Genomic DNA, 26,741 nt, shown 5'->3' with positions numbered 1-26,741 from the left:
CGAGACCGAAGCGACTGAGTCGAGTGGTGAGACCCACAAGGAAATTTCAAGGCGCTGCGCGACAATTGGAAGGCACTGCCAGAGATATGCGAAATGAGATCAACTTTAGTTGGACTTATAATAAAACCTATTATTCTAAGTTTATTACAATATATGTTGATAAAATGCGAAGAAAGGGTTAAGCTACAAAGGGCAAAGTACTCTTTAACTACCTCCTCTTTTCAAGACCGTGCAATGTCAAACTCAGATATGTACCAGTTCTGAATTGCTTTTGTGTCTCCTGTAATAGCTACAGTATCATAACGAGGCCTCTCCTCCTTTGCCACTGAGCCATTGTTGACCATGCGGCCAACCCACTTGCCATGTCGCCGACCTGCATCGATGATCTTATCAATGGCAGCGATAAATTCAGGCTCGTCACCTCGTGCAGGAACGTATCCAAGAAGCGATTGAGCAAGATCATTAGGGCCAATGAAGAGCATATCCACGCCAGGGACAGCCGCAATTTCATCGACGTTCTCTACGCCGGCGCGGGTCTCTATTTGAATCATGGTAATGATAGTCTCATTGGCGGACTTCATGTACTCAGGGGTTGTGAGGGCGTGACCAATAGCGGGAAAGGCAGAGCCTTGGCCTCGAACACCTTGAGGTGGGAACTTGGATGAAGCGACAATTTGTCTCGCCTCCTCGGCGTTGTTGATCTGAGGAACCATAATACCATGTGCACCAGTGTCAAGTGCTCGCTTGATAATGTCATGGGCGGGTCCACGAATACGAATGATGGGCGATACGCCAAGGGCGGAAATAGCCGCCACTGAGTTGTGCATCGAGTCATCTCCAATGTGGCCGTGCTCGCAATCAAGGATAATGCCGTCTAGGCCGGTTAATGCGACGATTTGGGCTTGGCGCACACTGGGAATTGCAACAAAGGTCATCAGGGGATACTCCCCGGCCTTGATCTTGTTGAGAAATCTCAATCGAGGATTCTCAATAGTGGTGGTGAGAGCAGTAGAATAGGTCTTGTAAGTCATTGTGGCTTAATGGCTTGGCGACTTAGTGAAGACGGAATGATAAAGGCAGGGAATACAAGGGTTGTTGATGTTGACAAGACGGTAGGAGAATTGTAATGATGGTTTCGCATAGTCTGATTGAATGAATATTCGCTGTTGTCTGGCTCTTTAATTAATCTTTCGCAAAGTCTCAAATTTGCAGTCTCTGATATGGCCTTGTAGAATTGTGCAACCGTCGTGGAGTTGCATACCACACAACTTGTCAGACCCACAGGGAGGAGCTCCCAAAGCTCTATCTTTTGTGGTTCTGCAGGGGCAGCAGGCCTATCCATTGAGCTCCTCCGATAAGCAATAGGTGAACTACCGAGATAAGACAGTTAGTGGCACACGCTAACCAACCCACCATTAATCTTTACCGGGATCATGATTCCGTACCCCAGATTCTGATATGGGATCAATGTAGTTTAATGTATCGCGTTCTCATAGACAACGCATTCTTCGTCCTCGCCCGTCACAAAGCGTTCTGGAACTTCAGTGTACGTGTCGAGATAAAGAAATGTTGTATCTCTCGGTGGATTTATAGGCTCGTCTCCCGACAACAATTTAGATCCAGAATCCACGCAGACATCCTCTTCCTTTTTTTCGCATCACCTTCGAGCCGCAAATTCATCATGGCTAACATCCCGCAAGATGAATCCCTCAAGAGATCACCCTCATCTCATGCTGAGGGTACCAGCACCGCCTATCAAAGGATGCCCGAAACGCTTTTGCATCTTAGCGAAGAGGAGCTCGCGACGATGAACAAAAAGCTGGTTCGCAAGATCGACTCCATTATTCTTCCTATCATCGGTATACTGTACATTCTTAACTACATTGATCGTCAGAACCTGGCAGCGGCCAAGCTCCATGGCATCACTGACGACCTCAACATGACGACCGAAGAATTCGCTACCGCTATTTCGATCCTCTTTGTCGGTTACCTACCATTCCAAATCCCGAGCAATCTTATCATTGCAAGAATCCCTCGGCCGGGCATGTATATCTGTGTTGCTGTGGTTATCTGGGGCACTATCTCCGGTTGCACTGCTTTGGTCAAGAACTATGGGCAACTCCTCGCAGTCCGAGCCATTCTCGGTGTTGCCGAGGCTGTCTTCTTTCCAGGGTAAGAATCACTTCTTTGGAGGTTTATAAACGCATATCTAAGTTATCATCAGTGCGATTTACTATCTCTCAGCGTGGTATACCAAGACCGAGCTCGGAAAACGAATTGCCAGTCTGTACATTGCCCAGCAGGTCGGTAACGCATTCGGAGGCCTTTTTGCTGCCGCCATCTTCCAGCTGGACGGTCGACACGGTATCAGGGGCTGGCAGTGGCTTTTCATCATTGAAGGTGCTGCCACGGTTGGAATTGGCGCTATTTGTGCCTTTTTTATGCCCGAATTTCCTTACAACAGCCGCATCCTTTCCCCATCCGAGCGAGACCTTGCTGTCTGGCGTATCGAGTCGACTACTGGCGCAGCTGAGGGGTCAGAGAAAGAGAGCACCCTGCAAAGCTTTGGAAAGGCCCTGTCTGACCCCAAGCTTCTGCTTCTCATTCTATGCAACCTGCTTTCCCAGGCACAAGGCTCAATCGCCAACTATTTCCCCACTTTAGTTGCTTCACTCAACTTCGGTAGCACTATCAGCCTTCTCCTCACTGCACCACCTTACATCCTGGCTGGTATTGTTTACTGGGTGCTGATGTGGTACAGCGACCGCAAGAACACGGCATACCCCATCATTATTGGATGCATCGCCATCGCCATTGGCATGTACATCATCCCCATGTCTACAGTCAACGTCCCTGCGCGCTACTTCTCTATGATGATTCTTCCTTTCGCATCTGTCGGACCTCAACTGGTGCTATATAAGACTATCAACCTTCATCTCGCGCGCCCTGTCTCTAAGCGCGCCGCTGCATCTGCTCTAGTCAATGCTATTGGTGGCACTTCTAACATCTGGGCTTCTTACCTGTACTATGCCCCTCCTCACTTTTATGCAGCATTTGGTACTCTCATGGCCTGCGCATTTCTATTTGCAGGAGCTATTACTCTCTACCGCTGGTTAGTCCTGCGTGAGAATAAGCGACTGGACTCTGGTGACCCCGAGGAGATAGCCAAGGTTATCAAGGGTGGTGTTACCGAGGAAATGGTTCAGCTTGGCTGGCGCTACGAAATGTACTGATATGGTGTGCATAACCCTAGATAATTGGAGCTGCTTTGGGGAAGAAAAAGGTCTGGTTCGAAATGCGAAGATTGGACATAGAGAAGCAATACATTATAATACATACTGCCAAAGATACATCTGACTTGAAAAATCCTTTATTTTATTAGCTGATGTTAGGTCAATGCAGCACCATCTCTAAGTTATTTAAAGCAGTATAATAGCAAGTTCTTAAATGCTCCCTTAAATGCGTTCAAAACCCATGCCGCGGAGTCGGTGCAATTCGTGGAGCTGGGGATCGGAATCTAAATTAATGCCCGATTCAGGGTACGTGGCATAGTATATTGTCTTAAGCATATGGCAACATTCAGTATAACAAGCTCCGAAACAAATTATTAAATAAATCAACTATTTAAATCACGCTGCAATACCAGATAATGGAACTAGATGAGATAATTAAGACAGATAACATTCTATCTCACCGTTGATTAAGTGTCGGTCTTATCGGCTATGAAAGATACGACTTCCGACGAGCCAATAGCAAATAGCGCAATGAAAGATAGCAGTGAGCCAGCGGGGCTGATCCCGGAAAACACTGACCCACCTTGAAGATTAGATTGCGGGGGAGGAAGGAAGGGAAGTCTGGGGGAAATTGTCTGTCCCCCTGCGCTAAGTTGCCTCAACTCGACTTTACAACCGCATACAGCCGAAGAGACTCGTATCAACGACACTCAAAATGGCATCAACCAACGCTCTCCCTATAGTTTTCTCCCCATTATCCCAACCAGGCCCTTCCAGTCAGCCTTTTCGTTGCCAGGTATGCTCCAGTCGCTTTACACGCCACGAGAATCTGAAGCGCCATACTGCGCTACATTCTCGTTCTTCTGGCAATGCTTCAATTCCCTGCCACCTTTGTCCCGCCACCTTCTCGCGTTCAGACTTACGTCATCGGCACATGAAGCGGAAACATCTTGACCAGATGGAAAAGGCATCAAGACATAAGCAACAGCGTGACCTGCAGGCCCTTACACCGCCGTCGCAGGCCAATGAGGGGGTTGTTGCACATCAACCTCGACAGGGACAGGCCTCTACTGACGATGATGGCTCAAATTTGCCCAGTACCGGATGGCCTGGCAGTCGGGATATTCGGACAGATACGGCCAATCTCTGCAGTAGCTTACCCTCAGATTCGGGGAACAACCATCATCCACAAAAGGTCGCCAACTCCTCACAATCGCAATTTATCCCGGACGGCTCTGTGAACATAGAGCCGACAATACTAAGCACGATAGATTCGCAGCTACTTAATTTTGACTTTCTTGAGCCTTCCAGCAATCACCAATCGAGTCACATGTCAACATCGCCCTTTGGAACGAGTCTGCTCAGCTTCAACCTCGACCAAGGCAGCCCCGAAAGACTCCTTTACGGATCGATTGATCTTACTCAAAGTCAGATTGACTGGCATCCATCCAACATGCAAATCAAGACGGGCTGTGAATTGTACTTCAAGCACGTGTCCCACTTCTTGCCTTTTCTCCACCGGCCGACATTCAATTCCACCGACATCACAAGCCACTTACTGCTCGGTATGCTTTGCATAGGATACCAGTATGATGAAGACCCAGATTGTAACAATCAACAAGGCTCAGGCGTGGAACTGTCCGAGAGATGCTTTCATCGCGCTCGTGCACTTGTCTCTGGGGAGAAATATATGACAGATGGCTCGACACATAACCTCTCGATTGTACAATCGTATCTTTTACTTGAGATTTACGCCATGATGTATCTCTGCGGAAATCACTCGGCATACGGACTTAAAACACACAGTAAGATGATATCGCTCGCCCGGTCAAGCGGACTGTCTCTGCCGATACCATCAGAGCCCACGGCTACCTCTGACCTCGATTCGTTATGGCACACATTCATTGCGTCTGAGTCGCAGAAAAGAACGCTCTTCGCCGCTCACCAGATTGACACGTTATGGTATCAGTTTCTCTCCATACCCCGACAATTCTCGCACCTAGAAATCAAGCACGAGCTACCCTGTCCCGAGGATCAATGGATGGCCTCTTCAGCGGCTGAATGGGCGCACAAAAAGCTAGTTACCAGCATGTCTGGTTCAGCAGTTCAGTATCCCGATGCTATTCGACGCTTTTTGTCTTCTCCATCCGATCTCAGCTCTCTTCCTGCATTTGATCCCTATGGAGCCATAAATATTACTCATTTTCTTATATCCAGTGTCCAAGAAGTATCCGGTTGGTGTACTATGACGGGGATGATCAGTATGGAAAGGCTTGAACCTTTACGTACGTCCCTTCAGGCATTGGGGGCATTTATTCATTCGGATCTGGAACACGGAAACCTGTCTCGTGGGGCCTTGTGTAAAGCTTCGTGGGAGTCTGCAATGATTGAGGTGCGGGTATGGTCGCCGTCGCATACAAGCGGTATCGTGGGCGGGACAATGGATGCATTTCTGCAACACTCGACGTATCTGCCGCCATCGTGCGAGTTCCTGTGCGAGTCGAATACTGCAAAAGCCATTAAACCCCATATCGACTGGTTTCTTGCCTATCTCGACGCCCCCATCGTACCGGATTCGGAAGCGCCGTGGATTATGCTGTACGCCTTTAAGGCTTTCATAATTGCCTGGCAGTTGGTTCAAGGCAGTACTCTAGGGTCGATGGAAGTTGTCGGTGTTCAAGATGGTGATGATGATGGGGCTTTGGAATGGGCGAAAAGGGTTTTCGGGCGGAGGCGACGGTGGCAGCTTGGGAAGATTATTATGACATGTTTGGATACACTAAAAACTTCAGTGGAAAGCTAAGGGCTTTAGAAACATGTTCATATAAGCGGGGGGTTATAGGATAAAGACACTCAGTCGCAGGTGCATTTCCCCGAACGCATCAGCCCATTGAACCCTCGTCGAGGGCGGGACAGAGAAAATGGGCTCATTTACTCACAAAAGGATTGGAATTTGTGGAATTTGTGATGAAGAGATGCATGAGCACTTCGGCACTTTGCAGGTTCTGCTTACGCTGGTCCCAGAACTTGAGAACTAATTATTATGTACGTGCACTGCACCATATCATCGGGATCAGAGTAGCAATTTCTATTTTTATTCCCTATGAAGCCCTGTCTGTTCTTTTTTATCTCAAGTTTGACTAAGCCTGCGCAATGCATTCAATCTCAATAACGGTACCGTCACCAGGAGGAAGAGCCTGCAGGCACGAGCGTGAAGGCATAGGCTTGGGCAGGAACTCAATGTACACCTCGTTCATAGCAGCAAAATCTTTCATATCAGCGAGGTAGACATTGTACTTGACAACCTGCTCAAGTGACGAGCCGGCGAGCTCGAGCACCTCCTTCAGGTTCTGAAGAACAGTCCTCTGTAGATCACGTTAGAGGTTGGAGCGATAAAATAGGGTTCAACGCACTGTTGCCTGTTTAATCTCGCCAGTAGCGGTTTGTCCAGCGCAGAAGACTAGCCCAGGGACCTTGGTGGCCGGACCTGTACAAAGTTGGCGTTAGTGACCTGCTTGTATCGAACGACCCCATATTTCGGATGACTTACAGTTGTGGGGCTTAGGAGGGAACTTCTCGCTGGAAATGAGTTGGCGCGACATGGTTGCAGATAGGATGGAATAAGGTGTGAAGTGAGATGGGTGTACAATATAAGTATTGGATGACTGGGGTAGGCGGAATTGGATTGTGATACCGAAAAAGAATAACCATTCCCTTGCCATATGCATCCCTTTTTTAACTTGAATTGGCTATCTGCGGACATCTCTGCTTGTTCTTATCTTATCTGGGAGGAGCTCCTCTCGGAATATCGCCCCACGGCTCCTCACAGACCAGCCCCTGTAAATTCTGTCCTCCGGCCCTAACCTCAATTAGGAGTACCCTTGTATATCGCTGGCTTCAGATCTGGGGAAGGAGGAGGAGGTGTAACTGAGGGTGAGGCATTTTCAATCTGCGCGCAGGCGGGACAGAAGAGATACGTTGTACATGTGTCTGATTAGACGTTGGAAATGAACTTAGTTTAGGCAGTTTTGGGGGACGGTCTGATGCGATGGTACGTTATTGCACAAGTGTATCGAGTAGTGAAACCAGGGATCTGGCTTACACCATCTCCAGGTCTTGCGGGCGGCGGAGCTCGACCAGCAAGTCACATCAAACTTAGGTAGTCTTTCTAGCCAGGGATGTATAAGAGCAGAGCAATCAACCGTTATACGACCATCTAAATCACGCCAAGATATCACTTCAGAAGTACACACAAAACTATCTTCAATCTAATCATCATTCCAACCTGACATTATGGCACCAACAGCCCCTTTTAGCCCCCCTTCGGCCGATTTGCCCGACAAGCCGTTTGTCCCTGAGTGGGTTCCTCCACCCGTGACGCAGCAAAAAGAGAACTTTGCTGAACTCACTTCTATCGACCTTTCTTTGCTCGACTCAGATGATCCTGTCGTTGTGCAAGACTTGGTCAGCCAAGTCAAGAGAGCTATTCGCGAGGATGGATTTTTATTTCTGGAGAACTATGGAATCTCACTAGAACAGGTATGAGGCACACACCCAGGCATTGCTTAAGATAAGACAACCCTTATTAACATTTTACCTCAAAGCTCCACCGTCAATTCGCCATTGCTCAATACATGTACAACAACATCTCAGAGGAGGACAAAGAGCGTTTACTCTTCAACCCAGACGTTACTGGTGTCTGGTCTGGCTATAAACATCCTTATGGCTTCAAGGTAAACCCCTGCTCCGACTACTGATGTATCGCCTCAATCAAACTAATCGCGTCCTATCAACAGCGTCACCGCGGACCTCCTGATGGCATCGAGCAGTTCAACTGGTATCGGCCTGACTGGAAGGATATTAACCGTGTACCTACTTGCCTCCACCCATTCATGGACGAGATCGAGGCTTTTGCCAACTACCTCACAAAATCGGTCAACCGTCGCCTCTTGACACTCTTCTCGCGCGTTCTTGAGCTCCCCGACGATTATCTGTGGGAAAACGTCCAATCCCATGGTAGTCCAACCGGCGAAGGCTATTTCAGACACGCGCTCTTCCGGCCTGTACATAAGACCACAGAGGAGGCGTCCAAGGGTCTTCGAATGCATGGACATACGGACTTTGGTCTGACGACATTGCTTTTCTCTGTTCCTATTTCTTGTCTCCAGATTTGGGGCCAGGATGAGAAGTGGTACTATGCGCCCTACAAGCCTGGTGCTCTCGTCGTCAACATCGGTGATACGCTCGAGATTGTATCTGGCGGGCATTTTAAAGCGACTCGTCACCGTGTCTTCAAGCCCCCTGTTGACCAGCGCAACTACGAACGCCTCTCCTTGGTGCTTTTCAACAGCTCCGTCGGTGACTTGCGCATGACACCAGCCTCAGGTAAGCCTACAACTATGCTCATTAGTCACATTTCTAACTCTGGAGCAGAATCACCCCTCATTCAGCGCGAGGGTTGTGTTGAGGACCAAGGAGTATACGCCGAGTTTAAGAAGCGAACACAAGAGGGCAAGCTTGTTCCTACCAACAGACAATGGCGCGAGATCCAAATTGCAACATGTACAGATCCCACTGATACGACCTACAACAAAGTCGGTGCTCATCAGGTTCTGATCGACGGGAAGCTTATGCATCAGCGGGAATATATGGGCGTGAGAGTTACTCTCCCGGTTTGATCAGTGCCACGGTCGTCCGCTGGATGAAGAATTTCGTTTGATTATTGAGGCTCTGTATAGTGATGAAATAATATTAGTAGTAGAAGCAATTATATAGAGATAGTTTATTCTTTGAGATTTTTATTATGAAGCTGCTTCAATATAAGTATTTTACAATTTGTTAAATACAAAAAACTATTATATCCTACTTATTTAGTTAATATAGGTATTAGACCCTTGCCCCGAAGGTGTAGAAGCCGCGTCATGTCAAGTGTGTCTATTTATAACAAGCAATTGCTTGCCGGATGGATAAAACCACTGCTTCTATTCAAAATGTGTCTTCGGATCATATTTATCCTGGTCAAGTCTATGATTCATTGCCCATTCTTCAATCAACGACCACTTTCTACAGATGTGCGTAGTAGTTGCGTTAGGGAAATTCTTTCCAACAGAGGGTGCCCAATACCAATGGATTGTACTCAAATCAGCATTGCACATCAGGCTCTGTCGGATTGAGTCGATGCAGTGGAACTTATGCATTGTTTGTAGTCTTTCCAAGTTGCCTTCTGTCGAGTTATAATCTCTAACCATCTTTCGAATGTCGTTCAGGCAGTGTAGTTGATGGTACACGTCTAGGCTGGTTATATAGTAGTCTGGGTCTTTGGAGATCTGTGACGTGGGTCGTGATAGTCCTGCCGCTTCCTTGCCTGAGATCTTCACTAGATACGGGTCCATAAGTTTAGTCCACGCCGCTTCCGCTTGGGGAGATGCACCGTGGTAGGCCGTCCTTCCCGAACTGTAATCTTAATTAGACTAGCTCCGTCGTGACTGTTCTCATCAAGACTTACTGGTCTTCTGGGAAATCAGAGTTGAAGATAACTGTCTCATACTCTACTGCACTTTGTGCCGGAGCTGTGAAGGTCTTGTCAGCAACTATGCGGGCACTGATGGTATGGCGACCTACAGTAAAGAGTGTTTGGCCAAGGTGGTAATGGTGATCTTGATCTTGACCATAACCAGAAGCATAAGAGAGAGAGGGCGACATTGCAAGCGAGCGATGAATATTTGATAACCTTCTCGTATTTAGACTTCCTCCGTCTTAGAGGGTGCTTGTCATCTTCTTTCCAGTTCTCTTCTTGGTCTAAAGGGCTATACTCTTTGTCTATAAGCCTGTGGTGACTCTCCTGGTCTTCAGATGAAGAGACTGACATTGTAAGAGAAGGTACAATGAGTTGTAGAAGTTATCGAACCTCGTAGAAATCGGCTTATGTGCAGAAAAAGGTTGACAACCACAATGTGCTTAATGGGATAACATATATATCATCCTACTAACCTCTTCAATCGGGTAAGTCTATGCCGAGTTCTACATCCATTCGAGTTATATCGGTCCGGTCAGAAATGTAAGATGTAGAGATCTGGTAAGAAATTACCTCTTTCGATCGATCCCCTCGTTGTAGGATTCAGGCTAGGTTGGTTTATCCACCACTCGCCAAGACCAGCGAAATAAACTATATATAATCGGGCCTAGCTAATCCTTCGAAGGAATCGCCTAAATCAAGCGGCCACTTAGCTGCCACCTCAAATACCTCGAGATGTATTCCGAGACTTGCCTCTATGTGCTACCTTCTGATTCTATAATCCCACGAATAAACATATATGAAATCTCATATTTCCCCGCATCTCGTCATATTGCCTTCAGCTCTACAGATGACGAAATGATATGAATATACCAAGCTCGGTGGAGCATTTCACCGAGCACGATAGATTGAGATCAATATAAAAGATTAGATAGACTTTGTCACAAAGCAACTATAACAAACACTCTCATAAAACCATCAGCACCATCGTCCCCTTTGATCGACTGCCCTTGGTCACCTCATTACAGACCCTTTTCAACATGAAGTTCTCACTTACTGTAGCGCTCAGCGCCTCCCTTCTTGCTGTTGCTGCCCCAACGCCTCCCAGCAGCGAGTTGACCAAGAAGGCCGAGGCTGAGAGCTTCTTTATTCAAACCGATGTGGGCTGGTTTGACGGTGGCGACAAAAAGCGTGCTCCCACTGAGAAAAAATCCTCTGTTGAGAAGCGTGAACCCGCTGAGAACGTCTTCCTTCAGACCGATGTCGGTTGGTTCGATGGCGGTGACAAGAAGCATGCCACAACTGATGACGAATCCGAGGCTTAACCTGATCTCTCCGTTCATAAGGTAAAACTTTCGAGTCAGATCCTGTGAAGTGATGTCCAGCTAACATATACATATTAGCCAAAGCAAGGATCTCGTTATATAAGCAATTGATTGAGTATAAGGCGGATGTGTTGCTCCGGGAATTTCGAATAGTGGCAGCAGTTCTAGGCAATAGTTTTCTTCCGCCTAAATCAAGGAAGCTGAGTCCTGTTACTACATAACCTCGTCATCATTTCATGTTTGTACTTCTAGTGATGCTAGGCTTATCCTTGAATTCTATCGTACAAATGACTACCAAACAACAGCAAAGTAGGTGCATCCATCAATTTAAAAGCCATTAGAGAGCTTAATTTCAGAATCACAACCCTCATTGTGTTTCTGATCGAGTTCTATGTTTTTATCCCATATACATACATCGTCTCATACGCACTTCAAAGCGGTTTCAAACCCCACAGAGCGCATCTACTGAAAGTCCTGCTGAATGTTGGAGCTGTTCCTGGCAGAGCCTTGCCGGGGTATGCTGCAGATCGCTTTGGGTCATTCAACACAAGGTGTTTGACTTTACTCTGTTGTGCTGTCTTTATCTGGGGATTCTGGCTCACAGCTAAGGATAATCAAACACAATCCATTGCCTTTACCATTCTCCTTTGATTTTGGTCTGGTGCTACTATCTGTCTAACTCCTGTTTCTATTTCGAGAGTCTGTAGGATTGAATACTATAGGAAAAGAAGTGGGACTACGTTTTTTGTGGCAAGTTTTGGGGCTTTGGTAGGAGTGCCAATTGCTGGAGCTATTGTTGATATGATGGATGGCGAGTATTTTGGGCTTCTTATCTTTGGAGGAGTTGTATATACTACAGCCCTTGTGTCATTTATATTTACAAGAGGATTTGTTGGTGGATGGAAACCTGCTTTAGCATAAGACAATAAGAACTTCTAGACGTAATTACAATCAAAAATATAAAAATGAATTTTCATATCAATATGCCAGCAAAGCTTAATTACCAAGTTTAATTTCCCTTGATATCTGTATTGAATGAATTAATACTAACTCCAACTTGTAGATTCAATATAACCTGCTGTGTCATTGGTTAAAATGAGACTCGGTCGCTTGCAACTTGTTAAGAAACCTAGACTCGTCCAAAAACGTACCATGGAAGTTAAAGGCCTAGTATAGTATGCAGGCATATTAGCAAAATTCAAGTTAGTTCTAGAACGATCTGTTATCCTTTTGATACTTTATACTAGTTCGTGACTATACGCTGCTTCCCGTTCCTGTATGAATCTGCCACAGTGATAGCATCAAGCCATCCTGACTTGAGCTTACAGGCCAAGCAGTTCGCATTAATACTGTCCTGGCTTCTTCCCACTGCGTGACACCCAACCTTGCCACCCATATTCGTAGGTAGGAAGTGAATTCTAATAACAGTTTGTCCAACTGTTTACTATACGAGAGTGACTGGGCATGCATTAAACTCAACGACCCAGTGAATGCCTTCCAAAACCACAAATCTTGCTCCTCCTCACTCATTTTATCTAGATATCGTAAACCCCTCTCCATATCACGTTTCAAGATATTGAGGGTGTGATGATGTAATTGAGTTACCGGTGGTAAGCCCCGGTTGCTCATTCCAAGGACAGTAGCCAGATACATGCCGACTCCGACGCAGAGACCGGACCAAGACGATAGAACTGGCCGACCTTCATCATCTTGACTCTCATCCGAGGACGACTGTGCAACATCGGGGAAGATTTCCATGTGGCCATTGATGAGTGCAGAGAATAGCTTTAGAGCGCTGCCACTCTTCCAAACTTTCCAGGTTGCATTAGTCACCGTATCTGCTAACGCATTTCTATATCTCAAGCCGTGCAGATAAGTAGTTTGTTTGAGAGCATCTATGATTGCTCGTGCATCTATATCTGCAGGCATTATGTCCCAAGTGGTAGGGGCAAAGAAGAATGGCATCATGGACACTGTTCTGAGGCGAAATTCAGGACCGGTTTCTTCTTGGTGGTGCCATTTGTGTATTAAAGACAAGGGGTCTCCAGAATTAAAGGGTGAAGCGACTATATCGTGACTTCTCAAAAAGTCGTCTACACGGCTCTTTTGACTTTGTACGAAATTGCACACCCTGATTTAGTGAAAGATCAGCCTTCAAATGATCGCTCAAAGATGGAGTGGTTCAACTGGAGTGGTTCAATAGCCTTACAGTATGATGTAACGATCTATCATCTCGGTTTCGGCCTCTTTCGACGCCGTAGAGTCATTGTCAAGCGATTGGCGTGTAGCGTCCAGATATAACATAAGGCCATTCAGGTGCGAATCTGCAATGTCAAAGTTACCAAGGCAACACTAAGCAATTAGTACCAGTGAACGAAGGTCAGAACCGAATCTTCAGTTAGAGATGACTCACCTCGATAAAGGACAATGTGTTGATATAATTTGTACACATCATACGGTCTTTTCTATTTTTGGAATTGTGAAGCCAAAAATTGACTTGGCGTATAGTCTGAATCTTGTGGAATAGGAATGTAGACTCAAACAATTGGAGGTCCCCTACATTCCACGCATAGTGAAGACTGGATATCAATAAAACGTTACGCAGAACATCTGGATTATGGATAACAATAGTGGGTCTAGTATAACATATCATGGTCAGAACATTGTTGCCAGGTTGTGCGTTATTTAATTACCTGTCACGCGGTTCATCTTGTGAGAAAGAACGGCTTTGTCCAGTTTGAAAGACTATTTTTATGCAGTTAGAATTAAACTTCGACGTGTGAATATTTAGACTAACAATATCGGAGAAGTTCCAGTGACTTGAAAGGCATATCGATAGGCAACGTGTTGAAGGGATTCAAAGACTTGTTTAGACTGGAGTGCCAAGCCTTTGACATCGAGGGATCTCGAGTAGGCTTGTTGGTTAAGGACGAAACAGTGCGTCTCGCACGGGACGGCGAGTCCGTCGAAACTTGGGTCCCATCAAAAGACCATGGGGAGTGCTGACCAGGACCCAACGTACTTCTCCGCTCACGTAGGGGGAGCTTTGGTTGGTAAATGCATGGTTCCCCTTTGGTGGTGCATCTTGTACTGTTACATGCGGTTGGTCTAACCGGTCTGATTCAAATAGGTGTTGTTGTTACACCCAAGGTGCGGGAAAGTCGGGACTTACCAATGAGGACGCTGCTCATCACACCGCAGCTTTTTCTGTCGACATCCTACGCAGCCTGTGCGGCTTCGCTTACTAGAGAGTCCAGATCGTAGCTCTTCCATAGTGAGAATTATCCTATCGGTGGCAGATTTGGAGCCAGGACTTGCTTTTAGTATTTTGATGACTCAGATAGCAGTCACTTGGTTCGTATATGAGCCTATAGACATGGAGTAGTTGGTAAGAGAATAGAAGTATTCGGGTGGCTGATTGGTGGTTTATGATTCAAATATTAAGGGCGCTCGGTCAAGCTATACTTAATTAGGATGAATTGCCCGTTGACAAGGGTTTCTTTTTATTGGAGCGGCTACAGCAACATCAGCCAATGAGAAGTAAGATTGTGAGATCAAAACCCAACGATATTGAAGAACTGGAAATGAATTTTGGGCGTAAAGGTGACACTATCTACCATTTCAGTAAGTCTTTTCACTCTTGTTTCCAGTCCGGACCTTACTGACAAGACTCTTCACCCTTTGTGACTAGTTCCTCCAGGATGACAAGTGGTGGATGGTCGGTGGTAAGTGCTGCTTCTCTTATTACACGAATGGCTTAAATTAACTAATTTTTTTCGCTAGTGGATAAACCAAGTTTACGGCTATTGCTTCCCCACAACAGAGAGAGAGTATGAGTGCCTTGCTGTCAAGGGTAAGCAAAAGCTTTTTTGCAAGATCGAAGGGCTGTCCGAGTGGAACATTTTCAAGGAGGTTAGGCAGTAGAGATGGTACAAAGTTTAGGCGCATGTGGTCATATACCTTTCTTGACGGGAACACCCGGTGGGGTGGCTTTCGGAATGAAACCGCTCAAAGGGTTAAAGGATGGAGATGTTATAGAAGTGTTTATTGGTGGGATCGGAACTATACGCGACCAGATGGTTTTTCAGTGTGATACTCAGACTAGAAAGAGCGATCCATGTCATACCTAGAGCATCTACCATCGTCACTGCCAAGAAACACTTAGTAAATTTACTATTAAATTATTCCCTAAGTTATGAGTTAGTGATGGATGGTCGAAGAAAATCGAGGTGTCAATAAAGCAGATTATCAAAATAATGTCCTGGCCTAAGGGAAGGGGCAACTGTCATCAGCTCACAAGATGGGTTCGGAGCATCTGCAATATGGGATCCCTGAAATCGTGTACTTGTTCATTACCGACAAGGAGGAGGGTCGACAGGTGGGATGATCGATGAGGATAGGCATGGATGGTGCCTCTGCTCAAGAGTGAACGTAGATGCGACGTCTGGCCATATCATGAAACAAGGCAGAAGAACCTGGCTCCAAAGTGACAAGACGACGATCTTCACAGTAGAGGAGATGGCGGAAATGAAGTAGTACAAAACTCTAAGAGAGCTCCGGAGGATAGTGGAAATTTTGTTGTGTAACGCCATCAGCACTGATTACCGATGCAAGGGTCTATCCACCAAAGGTACATCCATATCTGAGAGAAGAAGTATACGATTTCGTGCAGATTGTAAGTCAGTCGCCAATAATTCTTTCATTGGCCAAGGACAAAACGTACTTTAAAAACAGTGAATTTCAGTAACCTCGATATGAGTATGAATGTGCTGGTGCCGCAAATTGTTCCATAGATAATGCCAGGAGTGGACATAAATAGAAATAAAGAGAGAATTTCCTTAAGAAAGACAGACTTGTTCTAGGTCCAGAAGGAACATGGAAAGTATCGATGAGGGAGTTAGAATAAAGAAAGGGCTTTATGTACTAGGGGTTGTCCGCGTCAAGCGTTGTGTCCAAGTTCGAACAGATAGGTCGCGTGGAATGTTGGTGTGCATTGCAGGTCAGAACTTGACACTTTGGCGCTATGTCCTCCACTGTATTGGAATAGATTGATCGAGTCGAGCTATACCATGGAAAGCGTTGGCATGCATAAACTTCCAATCCCAAATTTCAATATTGTTTAAGGGGTGAAATTCGAGAGGGTAAATAGAAGATCTAATAAACTATCATACTAGAGTTCATTCATTTCATTTGACATTATACCCTCAGCCAGGGGGTAGTTTACACTACTTGATGTCAAGCATCACATACGTCGCTTTTTTGCTTTCAGCTGCGCAACGACTTCCAGATATTGTTGTGTGTCTGAACTGAAAAGTTCGATGCGATCGTTTGGTTCTATTCGTTAAACCAAGCTAATTCAATTTTACCCTGCACAATAAGGACTCTTCCGTCGGATATACTCTCCATAACGCCACAGTACAACAGGAGCGAGAAGTCCAAGAACCATAGCTGTCCCAGCAAGCAATCCATTCCCCCACGCAATTCCCAGTTTCTGATACATCGCCGGTGCGAACAAAGGAAAGCTGAATCCTGCCATTGTGCGTACAAAGGCTGCAGCTCCGGTAGCGCTTGCAGAATACCTTTCATATGAATCAATGATGTATGTCTGAGCACATTGGAACGAAAGAATGAGGCCTGCAGCGAAGATCGCTGCTCCAATATTGGGTATTATCCAGTGGAGCTTGAGATGCGCTGCAACGCCATAAAGAACGAGACCAGCAGGCGTCACCAGAGCTGTAGGGAACATCAACGGAACGCGAAATTCAGGTCGTCCAGGATGATTGTGACGGTCTTTAAGCATAATGTAAACCTAGCATTTGTCAGCACTTGAGAGAGGTATATTTGCAGAGTAGCAATACCTTATCAATTGAGGGACCAGAAATCTGAAGTCCAATGACAAAGCCGATACCGAGAGAAATATAGTTTAAACTGGCACGGCCAGGTTGCTGATTGTATTGCTGCTCCCATACCACAGGGAACGATGCGAACCTTTTCTTGAGTCAGCTGATGGGGACTAGTGAGAAGATAGACTGGATTAACTTACACTAGATACATCAAACCATACAAGTAAGCACGGTATAGTGCAGTAATTTGTATAGCTGGCTGTGTGAAGAGCATGATAAAGGGCCGCTTTAAGTTGTCCAGCAGCAACGATATGAATGTTCGATCTAGTTGCTCAAACACGGTATGCAGATACTTGTTGCCGGTCAGCTTGCGGAGATTTCTGGCCTTGATTTTGAGAATCTTGGGCGGGTATGTCTCTTGCAGGAACAGGAACGCAAGTACCTGAACCACAGCATCAGCTATAGAAACAACCCAAAAGATCCAACGCCAGTTTAAATGCTGAGTTAGATAACCAGCAGCTATAGTATAGTTAGTTTTTGTTCCAGCTTAAGCTCTGAGACAACTTACCAATTGGTCCTACTGCAGGTCCTAAGAACGGAGCAAGACTGTAAATGGCAGTCGCCGTTCCTCGTTCTTCCTTGCGCCAGCAGTCACTCAGCACGCCTCCTCCAAGCTATCCCAAGAACGTCAGTTATCGTAAGCTGCGAGGGAGATATCGTCAAATCATACCGCTTGTGGAGCACTTCCACCGAGACCACTCAGAAAGCGAAAGACCAGCATTTGCTGCTTTGTCTGAGAAAATCCACACACGGTATTGAATACCAGGTAAAACATGTTTGCTGACTGAAGAACAACAACTCTGCCAAACATCTCAGACAACGGGGCCAATACGAATGGACCGATTGCGTATGCCAGAAGAAAGATTGACATGAGTAAGTATGTCTCAAAATCTGACGAGGTCTTGAGCTCGGCTGCCAAATCCGGTAGAGCGGGAGCCAGCATTGTCGAAGACACAGGAGAGATGAAGGTGAAACAAGAGACAAGAATAGTGGAGACCCATTTCTTGTGCTTACTCCAATTGTGGGGGTTACTAGGGTCTTGAAGACCGTCCCAGGTGACCTAGCAGTGTTGGCATAAGTGAGAGAGACATGAGCCAAGACCTGTATACTACTCACAAGGTTGGGATCCCCATCCTGAGGTTCGAGAAGAGGCCCTGGAGCTGACTGTTCCTCTAAGTCATCCGTAGACTTGATGGACCGATCGGACTGGCTTACGGTATCAGGAACCTCGGCGAGTAATGACAGTCGTCTTGAGTGTCGAGAAGTCTGAGGCTCGTATAACCCTTCTTCCATGTCATCGTTCGCCAACCAAGGGTAGTTCCGGCGTGATTTGTCGTAGTTAGTTAAACCATCAAGCATAGGACTCCAAGACCTCCAGAGTGAAGAATGAGATCCGGCTCGGGAGAGCTTTGGACTGTTGCTTCTGCTCATGTTGGCAACAAAGGAGAGTTGAAAAAAGGTAGCGAATGACTAGTGAATAAATGTGGAAGCGAGTGTTTGTGAACGAAAATAAACAGGTGAGCAAATCCCTTGGTGTTGTGATGTTTTGGCATTAAGCAGTCTAGTTGACCCCTTTTATCATCTTGATTCCTTACTTCTAATGGCATTCCAGCAAGGCAGATTTCTCATTCATGCTTGATATTGGACGCTAGAACACTGCTAGATCCAGACACAGCCCTGACAAGCAAAGTGGCAACCCGAAGCAACCCACACCCTTGCACGCTATCTCATAGAGTTGTGGCTTGTGAGGATTCGCATGCACTGCTTGAATACGTCACCAAGTAAAGTAGGTTGTCAGATGTGTCCTACGGTCAGATGCGTCTTGGGGTGCATATTTTCGGTTATCTCAATATCGCAACTAAGGGCATCAACTTAATCGAGGGTCGTCATTGTGGTGGCTGATGTGCTTGGTTTAGTTTGGCCTTGGCGATTTGGGGACTTTCTATTTGTTTAACCTGCATGTCACCACACTCGAGGAACTGAAATACCTGACAATGGCCAATCATATGGTAGTCCTCGAAGACCACTCATTAAAAGCGTATGTATAAGCCATGCTAGGTTTGAATTATGACATGTCCGGTCGCGTGTCTGAATGTGTTAGGATACAAGATTTGGCACACGAGCTTCAAGAATCCAAAATGATAAGGTTCTGAAGAGACTCGTTCAGCTCCCTTGGCATTTCTAAAATTATAAACTGATCGACTTTGGTGTCAACACTTGATTGGCAGTGTCTGGTGGTCCCCATCATAAAGTCACGTTAGGCTCGAAGCCAAGCATTCAAGGGATGTGATGCTACCTTGGTTTAGTATAAAACGCTAGACTCATGTTGACTTAGTGGTGGTCGGGAATCTACACAGCCACGCGAGATGATTGGGCTTTCAAGATTAAGCTTAATTGGACCTCGACCACCATTCCCTACCTCCATGTGCCAGCATGTCACTGCTTGCTTGGCATGGAACATGATGATCTCCCCAGCCTTGTGAAGCGGCACAAGAGTGACGCGTCGTACGTCCAACTCACCTGATCCAAGTCTGTCGCCCAAAAGATATGAGATGTTCTATTTATGCCTTGCGGCTTAGGCATTTTTATGACGTACGTGGAATTTCTAAAGCAGAACTGATAAGACATTCTCTCGAGAAGAAGAGCATACGACATGTTGCTATTCCGGTCAACTCTCCAAGTTATCGCCAAACACTAGCTTTTTTGAGGCTGAGCCGCAAGACGAGAGTCGGTCTGCAGTCTAATTGACTCGAAAGAATGCAAGACACATCCCAAAACAAAAACTTGAAATGTATAGGTTGAGTTGGTCATAATGTATATATAACAATGCATTATCCGGGTCAAAAGATATTTAATTCTGATCAAACCACATCATTACATTCGCTTCTTTGAACAACACAACTCAACCACTCCATTCGCTACACAACATCCTTCGTTTTACCAACCTTTCGTTATATTATCAATAGATCCCCAGTACCAATTTCGGCGCAATGACATCTGGTTCCACCATCGCTAAACCAAGCATGAGGGTCCTCGTCTGCCCCTCAGGTTTCAAGGGCAGTCTTCAGCCGAGTCAGGCGGCTGATTGCATTGAAGCTGGTATCTTGGCTGTTGAACCTCTCGCCTCGGTCCGCAAGGTCCCACTGGTCGATGGCGGCGAGGGATTCACTCAGGCAATCGTCTCTGCGACCGGAGGCTCAATCCATCACATTCCCGTGACTGGGCCTGTAGGAGAGATCATCATGTCATTCTTTGGCATCCTCGGTCGAAGCAGCAAGGACGAGCCAGTCACTGCAGTGCTTGAAATGGCGGCTGCTGCTGGTCTGAGCCTAGTCCCATCAAGCTGCCGTAACCCCGGAAAGACTACGACATTTGGTGTTGGCCAGCTTATCCTTGCTGCGCTAGACGCTGGAGCCACCCGCATTCTTGTTGGATGTGGTGACTCTGGTACTTGCGACGGCGGCGCAGGGATGCTTCAGGCCCTTGGCGCAAAGTTGTTTGACACTAACGGGTGTCTCCTCTCAATCGCTCAAGGTGGCGAATCTCTTTTGGCCCTTGACTCAATTGATCTATCCGAGGTAGATAGTCGCGTGTTCAAAGCTAAAATCGACGTTGCCGTAAATTGGCACAACGTTCTCTGCGGACCTGAGGGGGTGGCAAATGTGTTTGGACCCCAGAAAGGATCTACTCCCGAACAAGCCGCTCGCCTTAGCCTTGCCATGGAAAGATTGGCAGAGGTTACTACTGGAGTCCTTTGCGATAAGGACGTACGATTGGCTCCAGGAGGTGGCGCTTCAGGGGGGCTTGGAACGGGATTGCGTTTGGTCGGGGCTACTCTGAAGCCCAGATACGAGATTGTCATGCAGTACATCAACGTGCATAGCATCTTCAACGACTGTGATCTTGTCATCACCGCAGAAGGAGGTATAGATGATCAAACACCCAGAGGTAAAATCCCCGCCGAAGTCGCGAGGCTTGCCAAGAAGCATGGACTGCCAGTCATTGCCATCGCTGGGACGATTGGCCAGGGAGCTAGAGTGAATTATGACATCGGTATTGACGCCTTTACTTGTATTATTCAGAGACCCATGTCTCTAGATGATGCGGTCCAAGAAGCGGAGAAGCTGACCCGGGAGAGTGCGGAGACGGTGATGAGGATTGTGGTGGTTGGGAGGATGCTGGGGAAAGGCATCTGATGGATAGAGAGGTCAGATTTCGGACCAGAACATTGCTATTCATGTTATCTAGAATTCCAAGCAGTAAGGTATACTTAACCCAAATGAAACTCGGTTTACTTGATGGCCAGTCGCCGAAATGACAAGTGCACGCAAGTAAGGAACGAAGTTGGTCAGAAATGCCACAGTATTCAAGTCTGTCTTGCAGTCAACATTGGTTGGATGATTGCTGTACAAGCTTAAAACTTAATCTCAGATCTCAGGGCGGCTTGGAAGAGAGTTTAACAACGGCTATCAACAAAGCTTAGTCGACAACTTCTATACTACCCGGTAGGTACTTAGCTAAGTTCAAATGTTAAATAAATAATAGGGTATCCCAGAGGACATCCAGAAATCGAGCCGACGCACAGGCACCGTTTGTGTTACACAAATGTGGAACAGGCCTTTGTAACATGCAATTGTTCGCCTAGATTCTGCTTCACTGCCAACAAGCCGTGTTTGAACAAGCGTAATAGGGAACACCGAAGCCGGAACATCAAAGTATTCGTTTCAGTCTCCTCTCGCCGTCTACGCTACGTAGCTTGACTGGCGAAAATGAGGATGTAGGAGTTGGGCCGAGAACAGTGACATTGTTTCATCAAGGTTTTGTGCAGAGTCATTTTCATCTCTTAATGTCCGGTTAGAAAGATTGGCTGCACCCGCACTGGCACCTGCTACATCAGTTTAACGCATCAAGCACTGTTTTCAAGCGATTCCCCATCACGTGCACGCTGAAGAAGTCATTCATCACAGCAATCTCTTCACATCTGTTTCTCAAACTTTCACTCCCTCATACGCGGCTACCTACAAACCTTATTCTAGTTTTCGGCGTCCCGGCAATAACGATTTAAGCACAGAAGTTTCTTCCTTAAAACAACACCACGCAGAGCCGCCTGCGAATTCTCAACTTTCGCACGGAGCAATACATCACCACAATCAATCACCTTTCCTCGTCACAGTCATGGCGACACTTTTGGAAGAACCCCGTATGTTTTGCAGTTCTCGTCCCGAAGATTCCCCATACTAACCCGTGAAGCCTTGTATGAGGCTGGCGCCGTTCTGCAGCTCCGCATTGTAAAGCGCAACGCTAGATTCATCCCCATGTCTGGCACAATCTCCGTCCAAGTCGATAGCGTCTTCTCGCAAACTATGTCACCCGTTATGCGTATCTCCTTCGATAACCGCAACGCAATCCTGAAGGTCTACGATCGCCGCGTCGGCTCCCAGTTCCGAAGAATCCACGACGTTATCCCCTACAATGAGCAAGGCAGAACCGCTTTCCACGACTTTATCCGGTCTGGGGCCGTCGGCCCTTTTCTCAAGGAGCTTGACGATGAGGAGGCGGACCCCGATCTCTATTTCGATCGCCGCGACGCAAGAGATGTTCGAGAAGAGGAAAACGGAATCGCCAAATTTGAGGCCGCACTTTGGAGGAACGCTAACAGGAACTTCAAGACTGAGGTCGAGGCTTACGAGCGGTTGCAAGACGTCCAGGGTATTTTTGCCCCGCGCCTATATGCTGTTGTTCGCCTTCATCTCCCTCTAGATGACAACGCTGCAATGGCCGATTACCTCGGTGTCTACGGCATCATCCTGCAGTCCATCTCAGGCCCGACGCTGGAGGATCTCCTCGAGACACCATGTGCGCCATCAACACAAGAGCATCTTACGTCAATCGTGCAGTACAGAGTCGACGCGACGAACGAGATCAATAAACGAGGCATGGTACTCGAGGACAGAGCGCCTCGTAACGTTGTTCTCGAAAAGTCCCTCCAATGGTGGCCATTCATTATCGATCTTGCGCAGTGTCTCTTCAAAGACACCGTATTCGAATGCCAAGCTGCTCAAGCCAGAGTAGAAGGCGACGAGAGTCAGGATCTTGACGAGGAGTTCAATGAATTGGCGAGGATGATGGACAATGCTGGTAATGTTGGACGGCCGTTACAACGACAGATTCGCAAGGGGTTCGGGTTCGATCTGAACATCATGTATCCTGACGTGGATGAGCTGCTTCGGACAGGGGCTCCGATGAAGTACAAGTGTTATGGGTACGATACCTTTTTCGAGCCTCCTTGCGATGCCAGGCTGGAAGATTGGAAGTCAGTTGTGTCAAGCTGGTGAATTTTTATACAGCCATCAAGTTGTACTCGATCGTGGAGAACCTCCCTTATGATATCGTCTTTTCAAGGCCGCCTTCAAAGAACGCCTCGTGATCCATAGGGAACCGCGGTGGGCAGTGGCAGGAATAAGAAGGTCATGAACATTACAAACGTCACGGAGGCCGGAGTTGCTACCTATTGATGAACTCTGTGATAACGGGAGGCAAGCGCTAGATTTAATTGTCAATCAATCTCTTCTACTTGATCTCTATCCAGCCTACTTCATGAATCTGTACTATAATGACGAAAGAGCATATCACTTGTGCGTTGTCTGGTTGTTCCGCTGGGACATGTCTAAGATCTGTTCGACGACCAGTGCTCCACTTATTCTAACGTCGGTATCTGCACCATGCTTACGAAGTCACTTAGGTGATATAGCAGCAGGTTGTAACTAATCTCCTCTCATTGTCCATCTTTCAATTCAGAATGGTGGACCTGTACGTTCTGCGTCAGATCCCGTGGCTGTTCTTTGGCGGATTGTGTGGTGGACTCGGGTCGTAGGTTTAAGTGGTAACGTTCTCCGTTGGTGCTATGCTCTGGCGGTGGTTTATCGGTTTCTTCTGCTTATTGGCGGTAGGATGGTCGATCGTGGGGTTCCTTCGATTCATTTTGGCTTGCGTGGCCGCCAGAAGAGCCATGTAGAACTGCTCCGAGTAAATATCAGCAAATTGCGTGTACGCGAGTGTCAGGGCCGATACTGTCCAATTTTCAGCGCGTCCGATCCAGGTTTCGTTTGATGATTTGGGCCATCGAAATGACCTGCAAGATATCTGGTGACGAAAGTTAAACAGTCAGTGGGAAGAACAGAACGTCGAGCTTATGTTGTTCGCAAGGAATGATGACGTACGTGTTGAAGCTCAAGCCATCCTGCAATGCGATAAGCGACGATAATAGATCTGGAGATAAGATAGGTTCTTGATAAGATAAGCTATCAATACCGCACCTCGTACTCCCGACAGTTGGCCTTCCACCATAACGAATAGATCCTCTATATAGACTTCAGTCGTTGCCGAGTTGACAGACAGGCAGCTACTCAGTCCGTTACCGAGAATATCTCCTTGTTGAGAAGTTAAGATAACTGTTATTTTTATGTTGGATTTTTAATTTGTTTTTATCTTGTTGTTTAGGTTTCCCAATGTGTTGAGAAGATTTGAGCTTCGGCTTAAAAACTTTTAATGAAGGGGACTTGCCTTATTCCTTGGTGCCAATTGCGTCTTCCTGCAACCTGTTCCCGTCAGCATCCCCGAATGATACTATAGCATCTCGTCAGGGTAACCACAAGTCATTATCACCTGTCAAAACGATGCAACATGCGACCGATGATTGTAGGTCTCATAGAACTATGGCAATACGATGCATCATAGCACAATAAACTTAATGTACTATAGTCAGTCATGAGATATTCTCATATACACATTATTTTTACCTCGCCCATGGACGCAGCGTTCTCGAAGCTTGTGTCAAGTTCCAAATTCTCGTCCATGGTCCAGGGACATGCGATTCTTGTCGAACAGAACGAGCTTAGCCAAGTGGAGTTTCAGACTGTTACATCGGCTGAATCTACAGGCATGCATGTAAGGCAACTGGTTGGAATTCAAAACAAGCTACTCCATACTTTTGACTAGCAACACAGTAAATCTCGCGAGCAATTGAACGATGGTAGCGTGCGTTGAGGCCAAGTGGGCCATTCTAGGCCTTGTCGTCCCTTTTATCAGTATTATCCACCCAGAATAGAGCAGAGAGTACTTGCTGAACTGTTCGCGACACCACCGGCTGAAGTAGCTACCAAAACTCCATTTACCGTACACCTTAGTAATGAATTCGTTATCAAGTCACTCCTAGGAGGGAACTCCATGACGTCACTGACCGAGGCTATCGCTTATCTTGTCAGCTATCTTATCAGCCGGTACAGATGGCCTCTTGCCAGGCCTGATGCTCTTAAGCAACATTTCTTTACTATATAAGTCCTCGGTAACAATTGACCCGACGGAACTCGGCCAGATAAATTCGATACCCTGGCAAGTTGGTATCAAGATAGTAGCACTGTGTCCCGAATCTCTTTGGGGAGCGATGGTGCATTTAATTTGATACCCTGCGATTGGGCTGCGGTTTCCTTACTGTAGCTGGATTTTGGAGTGGCTGTACAAGTACAGGGGGTATCGCAGGTTTTCCTGCCTAACACAACTATTTTCCTAGTAAGGCGAAGAAAAGATTACCCTTCCAACAGTCAAGTTCCTCTGCATCGGCAAACACAAGATAAGCATCAATGCTCAAAACGAGCCAGGAGGTGACTCCCTCTTACCGACTCGGCTCAAGTGAGCTCGGATGCAAAATACTGATTTGTGAGATAAATGATAATGTCGGGGGAAGACGAGATCAAGATCAAGCAAGATCGAAGAATAAAGAGGAAATAGCGGCAAGACAAAAGTACGGGGGGCATCGGCACTGTCACTTGGCCGCCATGACAATTTTAGTGGCCAACCAGATTTGGGCAGAAAAGACCATCGTTTGTGCTTCAACTGTTAGACTGTTTGAAGCAAATAAAGAAAGTCAGGCCTGTGCAAACAAAGCACTTTAGCAAAAGCGGAGAGGAGGGAAGGAGGAGGAGGAGGCAGACTTTGACAATATTCATTTTACACTCTTTTTCCTTTCTTTTCCTCCTCCTTCCAGTCAATGCTTTTTGTTTCTTTTTTATTTTAGTTCCGCACGAAACACGATGCAACAGGACGAGGGCACACGTGCTCGCTTTGCAACTCCCTCTTCACAAGACTCGGCAACCCAACTCAGCATATACGCAGCTGCCAGCTCTGCCGGCAAGGATGCGGTCTGGCCTTTATTCAAACCTCGACAAACATTAATCATCATGAGCTGAATTGTTTCATGGCAAGACCAAGACCGGTGACGCTGCATCCTATGCCAACACCATTGCCGACCTCCTTACATCCATATACAGCTACCTTTCTACCTACGCCAGGGTCGTTATTAATCGATTTGACGTCTTTAGAGAGCGCCATCTATGACGCCACCGATACCGAGAGCGGGACAATATTGCCCGACTTGAACGATAACTTCAAGATATGGCTCAAGTGGCTGGAACAAGCCGACCCAGTCGCCAAATACCGCACCCGCGTCGCACAAGCCCCAGATCAAGGGGAAAGCATGTATGATAACCTAGGTCTCAGCCTAAACCACATGAACAGTCGCGCTCAGCACGACTCAGCCGCAATGAGGCGATACCTCGACAAGGTCTCAGCAGGGAATTTTATACTGTCAGTCAGGAAACACACTTGTCGTTTGCGATATAGTGGAGGCAAGATCTATCTTCGATAAAGCACCGTCTCTAATACCTATTCTGGTTTTAAAAGCCTCTGGCCGACCATTAATGCAAATTGA

At 46.7% G+C, this 26,741-nt stretch overlaps 11 protein-coding genes across 11 annotated transcripts; 6 read left to right on the top strand and 5 right to left on the bottom strand.

Annotated features, from left to right (window-relative positions):
* Window positions 1-221: 221 nt before the first annotated feature.
* FGSG_11518 (uncharacterized protein) lies at window positions 222-1,031 on the bottom strand (the record flags this gene model as incomplete). The annotated part of the gene is made up of 1 exon (XM_011324807.1): window positions 222-1,031. One exon carries the CDS (start codon window positions 1,029-1,031, stop codon window positions 222-224), a length of 810 nt encoding a protein of 269 aa, XP_011323109.1.
* A 650-nt stretch (window positions 1,032-1,681) lies between these two features.
* FGSG_11519 (uncharacterized protein) lies at window positions 1,682-3,233 on the top strand (the record flags this gene model as incomplete). The annotated part of the gene is made up of 2 exons (XM_011324806.1): window positions 1,682-2,172; window positions 2,225-3,233. The coding sequence occupies 2 exons, from the start codon at window positions 1,682-1,684 to the stop codon at window positions 3,231-3,233; spliced, it is 1,500 nt and encodes a 499-aa protein (XP_011323108.1).
* Window positions 3,234-3,948: 715 nt separating this feature from the next.
* On the top strand, window positions 3,949-6,036 carry FGSG_11520 (uncharacterized protein; the record flags this gene model as incomplete). Its single annotated transcript, XM_011324805.1, has 2 exons — window positions 3,949-4,029; window positions 4,192-6,036. 2 exons carry the CDS (start codon window positions 3,949-3,951, stop codon window positions 6,034-6,036), a joined length of 1,926 nt encoding a protein of 641 aa, XP_011323107.1.
* Window positions 6,037-6,373: 337 nt separating this feature from the next.
* On the bottom strand, window positions 6,374-6,835 carry FGSG_11521 (mmf2; the record flags this gene model as incomplete). The annotated part of the gene is made up of 3 exons (XM_011324804.1): window positions 6,374-6,598; window positions 6,647-6,720; window positions 6,784-6,835. 3 exons carry the CDS (start codon window positions 6,833-6,835, stop codon window positions 6,374-6,376), a joined length of 351 nt encoding a protein of 116 aa, XP_011323106.1.
* A 691-nt stretch (window positions 6,836-7,526) lies between these two features.
* FGSG_11522 (uncharacterized protein) lies at window positions 7,527-8,911 on the top strand (the record flags this gene model as incomplete). Its single annotated transcript, XM_011324803.1, has 4 exons — window positions 7,527-7,772; window positions 7,838-7,966; window positions 8,030-8,618; window positions 8,667-8,911. 4 exons carry the CDS (start codon window positions 7,527-7,529, stop codon window positions 8,909-8,911), a joined length of 1,209 nt encoding a protein of 402 aa, XP_011323105.1.
* A 303-nt stretch (window positions 8,912-9,214) lies between these two features.
* FGSG_11523 (uncharacterized protein) lies at window positions 9,215-10,101 on the bottom strand (the record flags this gene model as incomplete). The annotated part of the gene is made up of 3 exons (XM_011324802.1): window positions 9,215-9,686; window positions 9,739-9,802; window positions 9,855-10,101. 3 exons carry the CDS (start codon window positions 10,099-10,101, stop codon window positions 9,215-9,217), a joined length of 783 nt encoding a protein of 260 aa, XP_011323104.1.
* A 1,980-nt stretch (window positions 10,102-12,081) lies between these two features.
* On the bottom strand, window positions 12,082-14,345 carry FGSG_11524 (uncharacterized protein; the record flags this gene model as incomplete). Its single annotated transcript, XM_011324801.1, has 9 exons — window positions 12,082-12,098; window positions 12,224-12,239; window positions 12,399-13,203; window positions 13,282-13,396; window positions 13,486-13,537; window positions 13,633-13,682; window positions 13,766-13,817; window positions 14,095-14,189; window positions 14,318-14,345. The coding sequence occupies 9 exons, from the start codon at window positions 14,343-14,345 to the stop codon at window positions 12,082-12,084; spliced, it is 1,230 nt and encodes a 409-aa protein (XP_011323103.1).
* Window positions 14,346-16,434: 2,089 nt separating this feature from the next.
* On the bottom strand, window positions 16,435-18,406 carry FGSG_11525 (uncharacterized protein; the record flags this gene model as incomplete). Its single annotated transcript, XM_011324800.1, has 6 exons — window positions 16,435-16,881; window positions 16,931-17,060; window positions 17,116-17,434; window positions 17,484-17,589; window positions 17,646-18,035; window positions 18,092-18,406. 6 exons carry the CDS (start codon window positions 18,404-18,406, stop codon window positions 16,435-16,437), a joined length of 1,707 nt encoding a protein of 568 aa, XP_011323102.1.
* A 1,559-nt stretch (window positions 18,407-19,965) lies between these two features.
* FGSG_11526 (uncharacterized protein) lies at window positions 19,966-21,171 on the top strand (the record flags this gene model as incomplete). Its single annotated transcript, XM_011324799.1, has 1 exon — window positions 19,966-21,171. The coding sequence occupies one exon, from the start codon at window positions 19,966-19,968 to the stop codon at window positions 21,169-21,171; it is 1,206 nt and encodes a 401-aa protein (XP_011323101.1).
* A 1,119-nt stretch (window positions 21,172-22,290) lies between these two features.
* Window positions 22,291-23,310, top strand: FGSG_11527 (uncharacterized protein; the record flags this gene model as incomplete). The annotated part of the gene is made up of 1 exon (XM_011324798.1): window positions 22,291-23,310. The coding sequence occupies one exon, from the start codon at window positions 22,291-22,293 to the stop codon at window positions 23,308-23,310; it is 1,020 nt and encodes a 339-aa protein (XP_011323100.1).
* A 2,304-nt stretch (window positions 23,311-25,614) lies between these two features.
* On the top strand, window positions 25,615-26,678 carry FGSG_14013 (uncharacterized protein; the record flags this gene model as incomplete). Its single annotated transcript, XM_011324797.1, has 2 exons — window positions 25,615-25,897; window positions 26,074-26,678. 2 exons carry the CDS (start codon window positions 25,615-25,617, stop codon window positions 26,676-26,678), a joined length of 888 nt encoding a protein of 295 aa, XP_011323099.1.
* Window positions 26,679-26,741: the final 63 nt, after the last annotated feature.

Source organism: Fusarium graminearum, chromosome 2, assembly GCF_000240135.3.
Source record: "Fusarium graminearum PH-1 chromosome 2, whole genome shotgun sequence".
NCBI classification, from domain to species: Eukaryota; Fungi; Ascomycota; class Sordariomycetes; order Hypocreales; family Nectriaceae; genus Fusarium; species Fusarium graminearum.
Note: the sequence above shows the minus strand (reverse complement) of the source record. Positions and strands in the feature narration are given on the sequence as shown.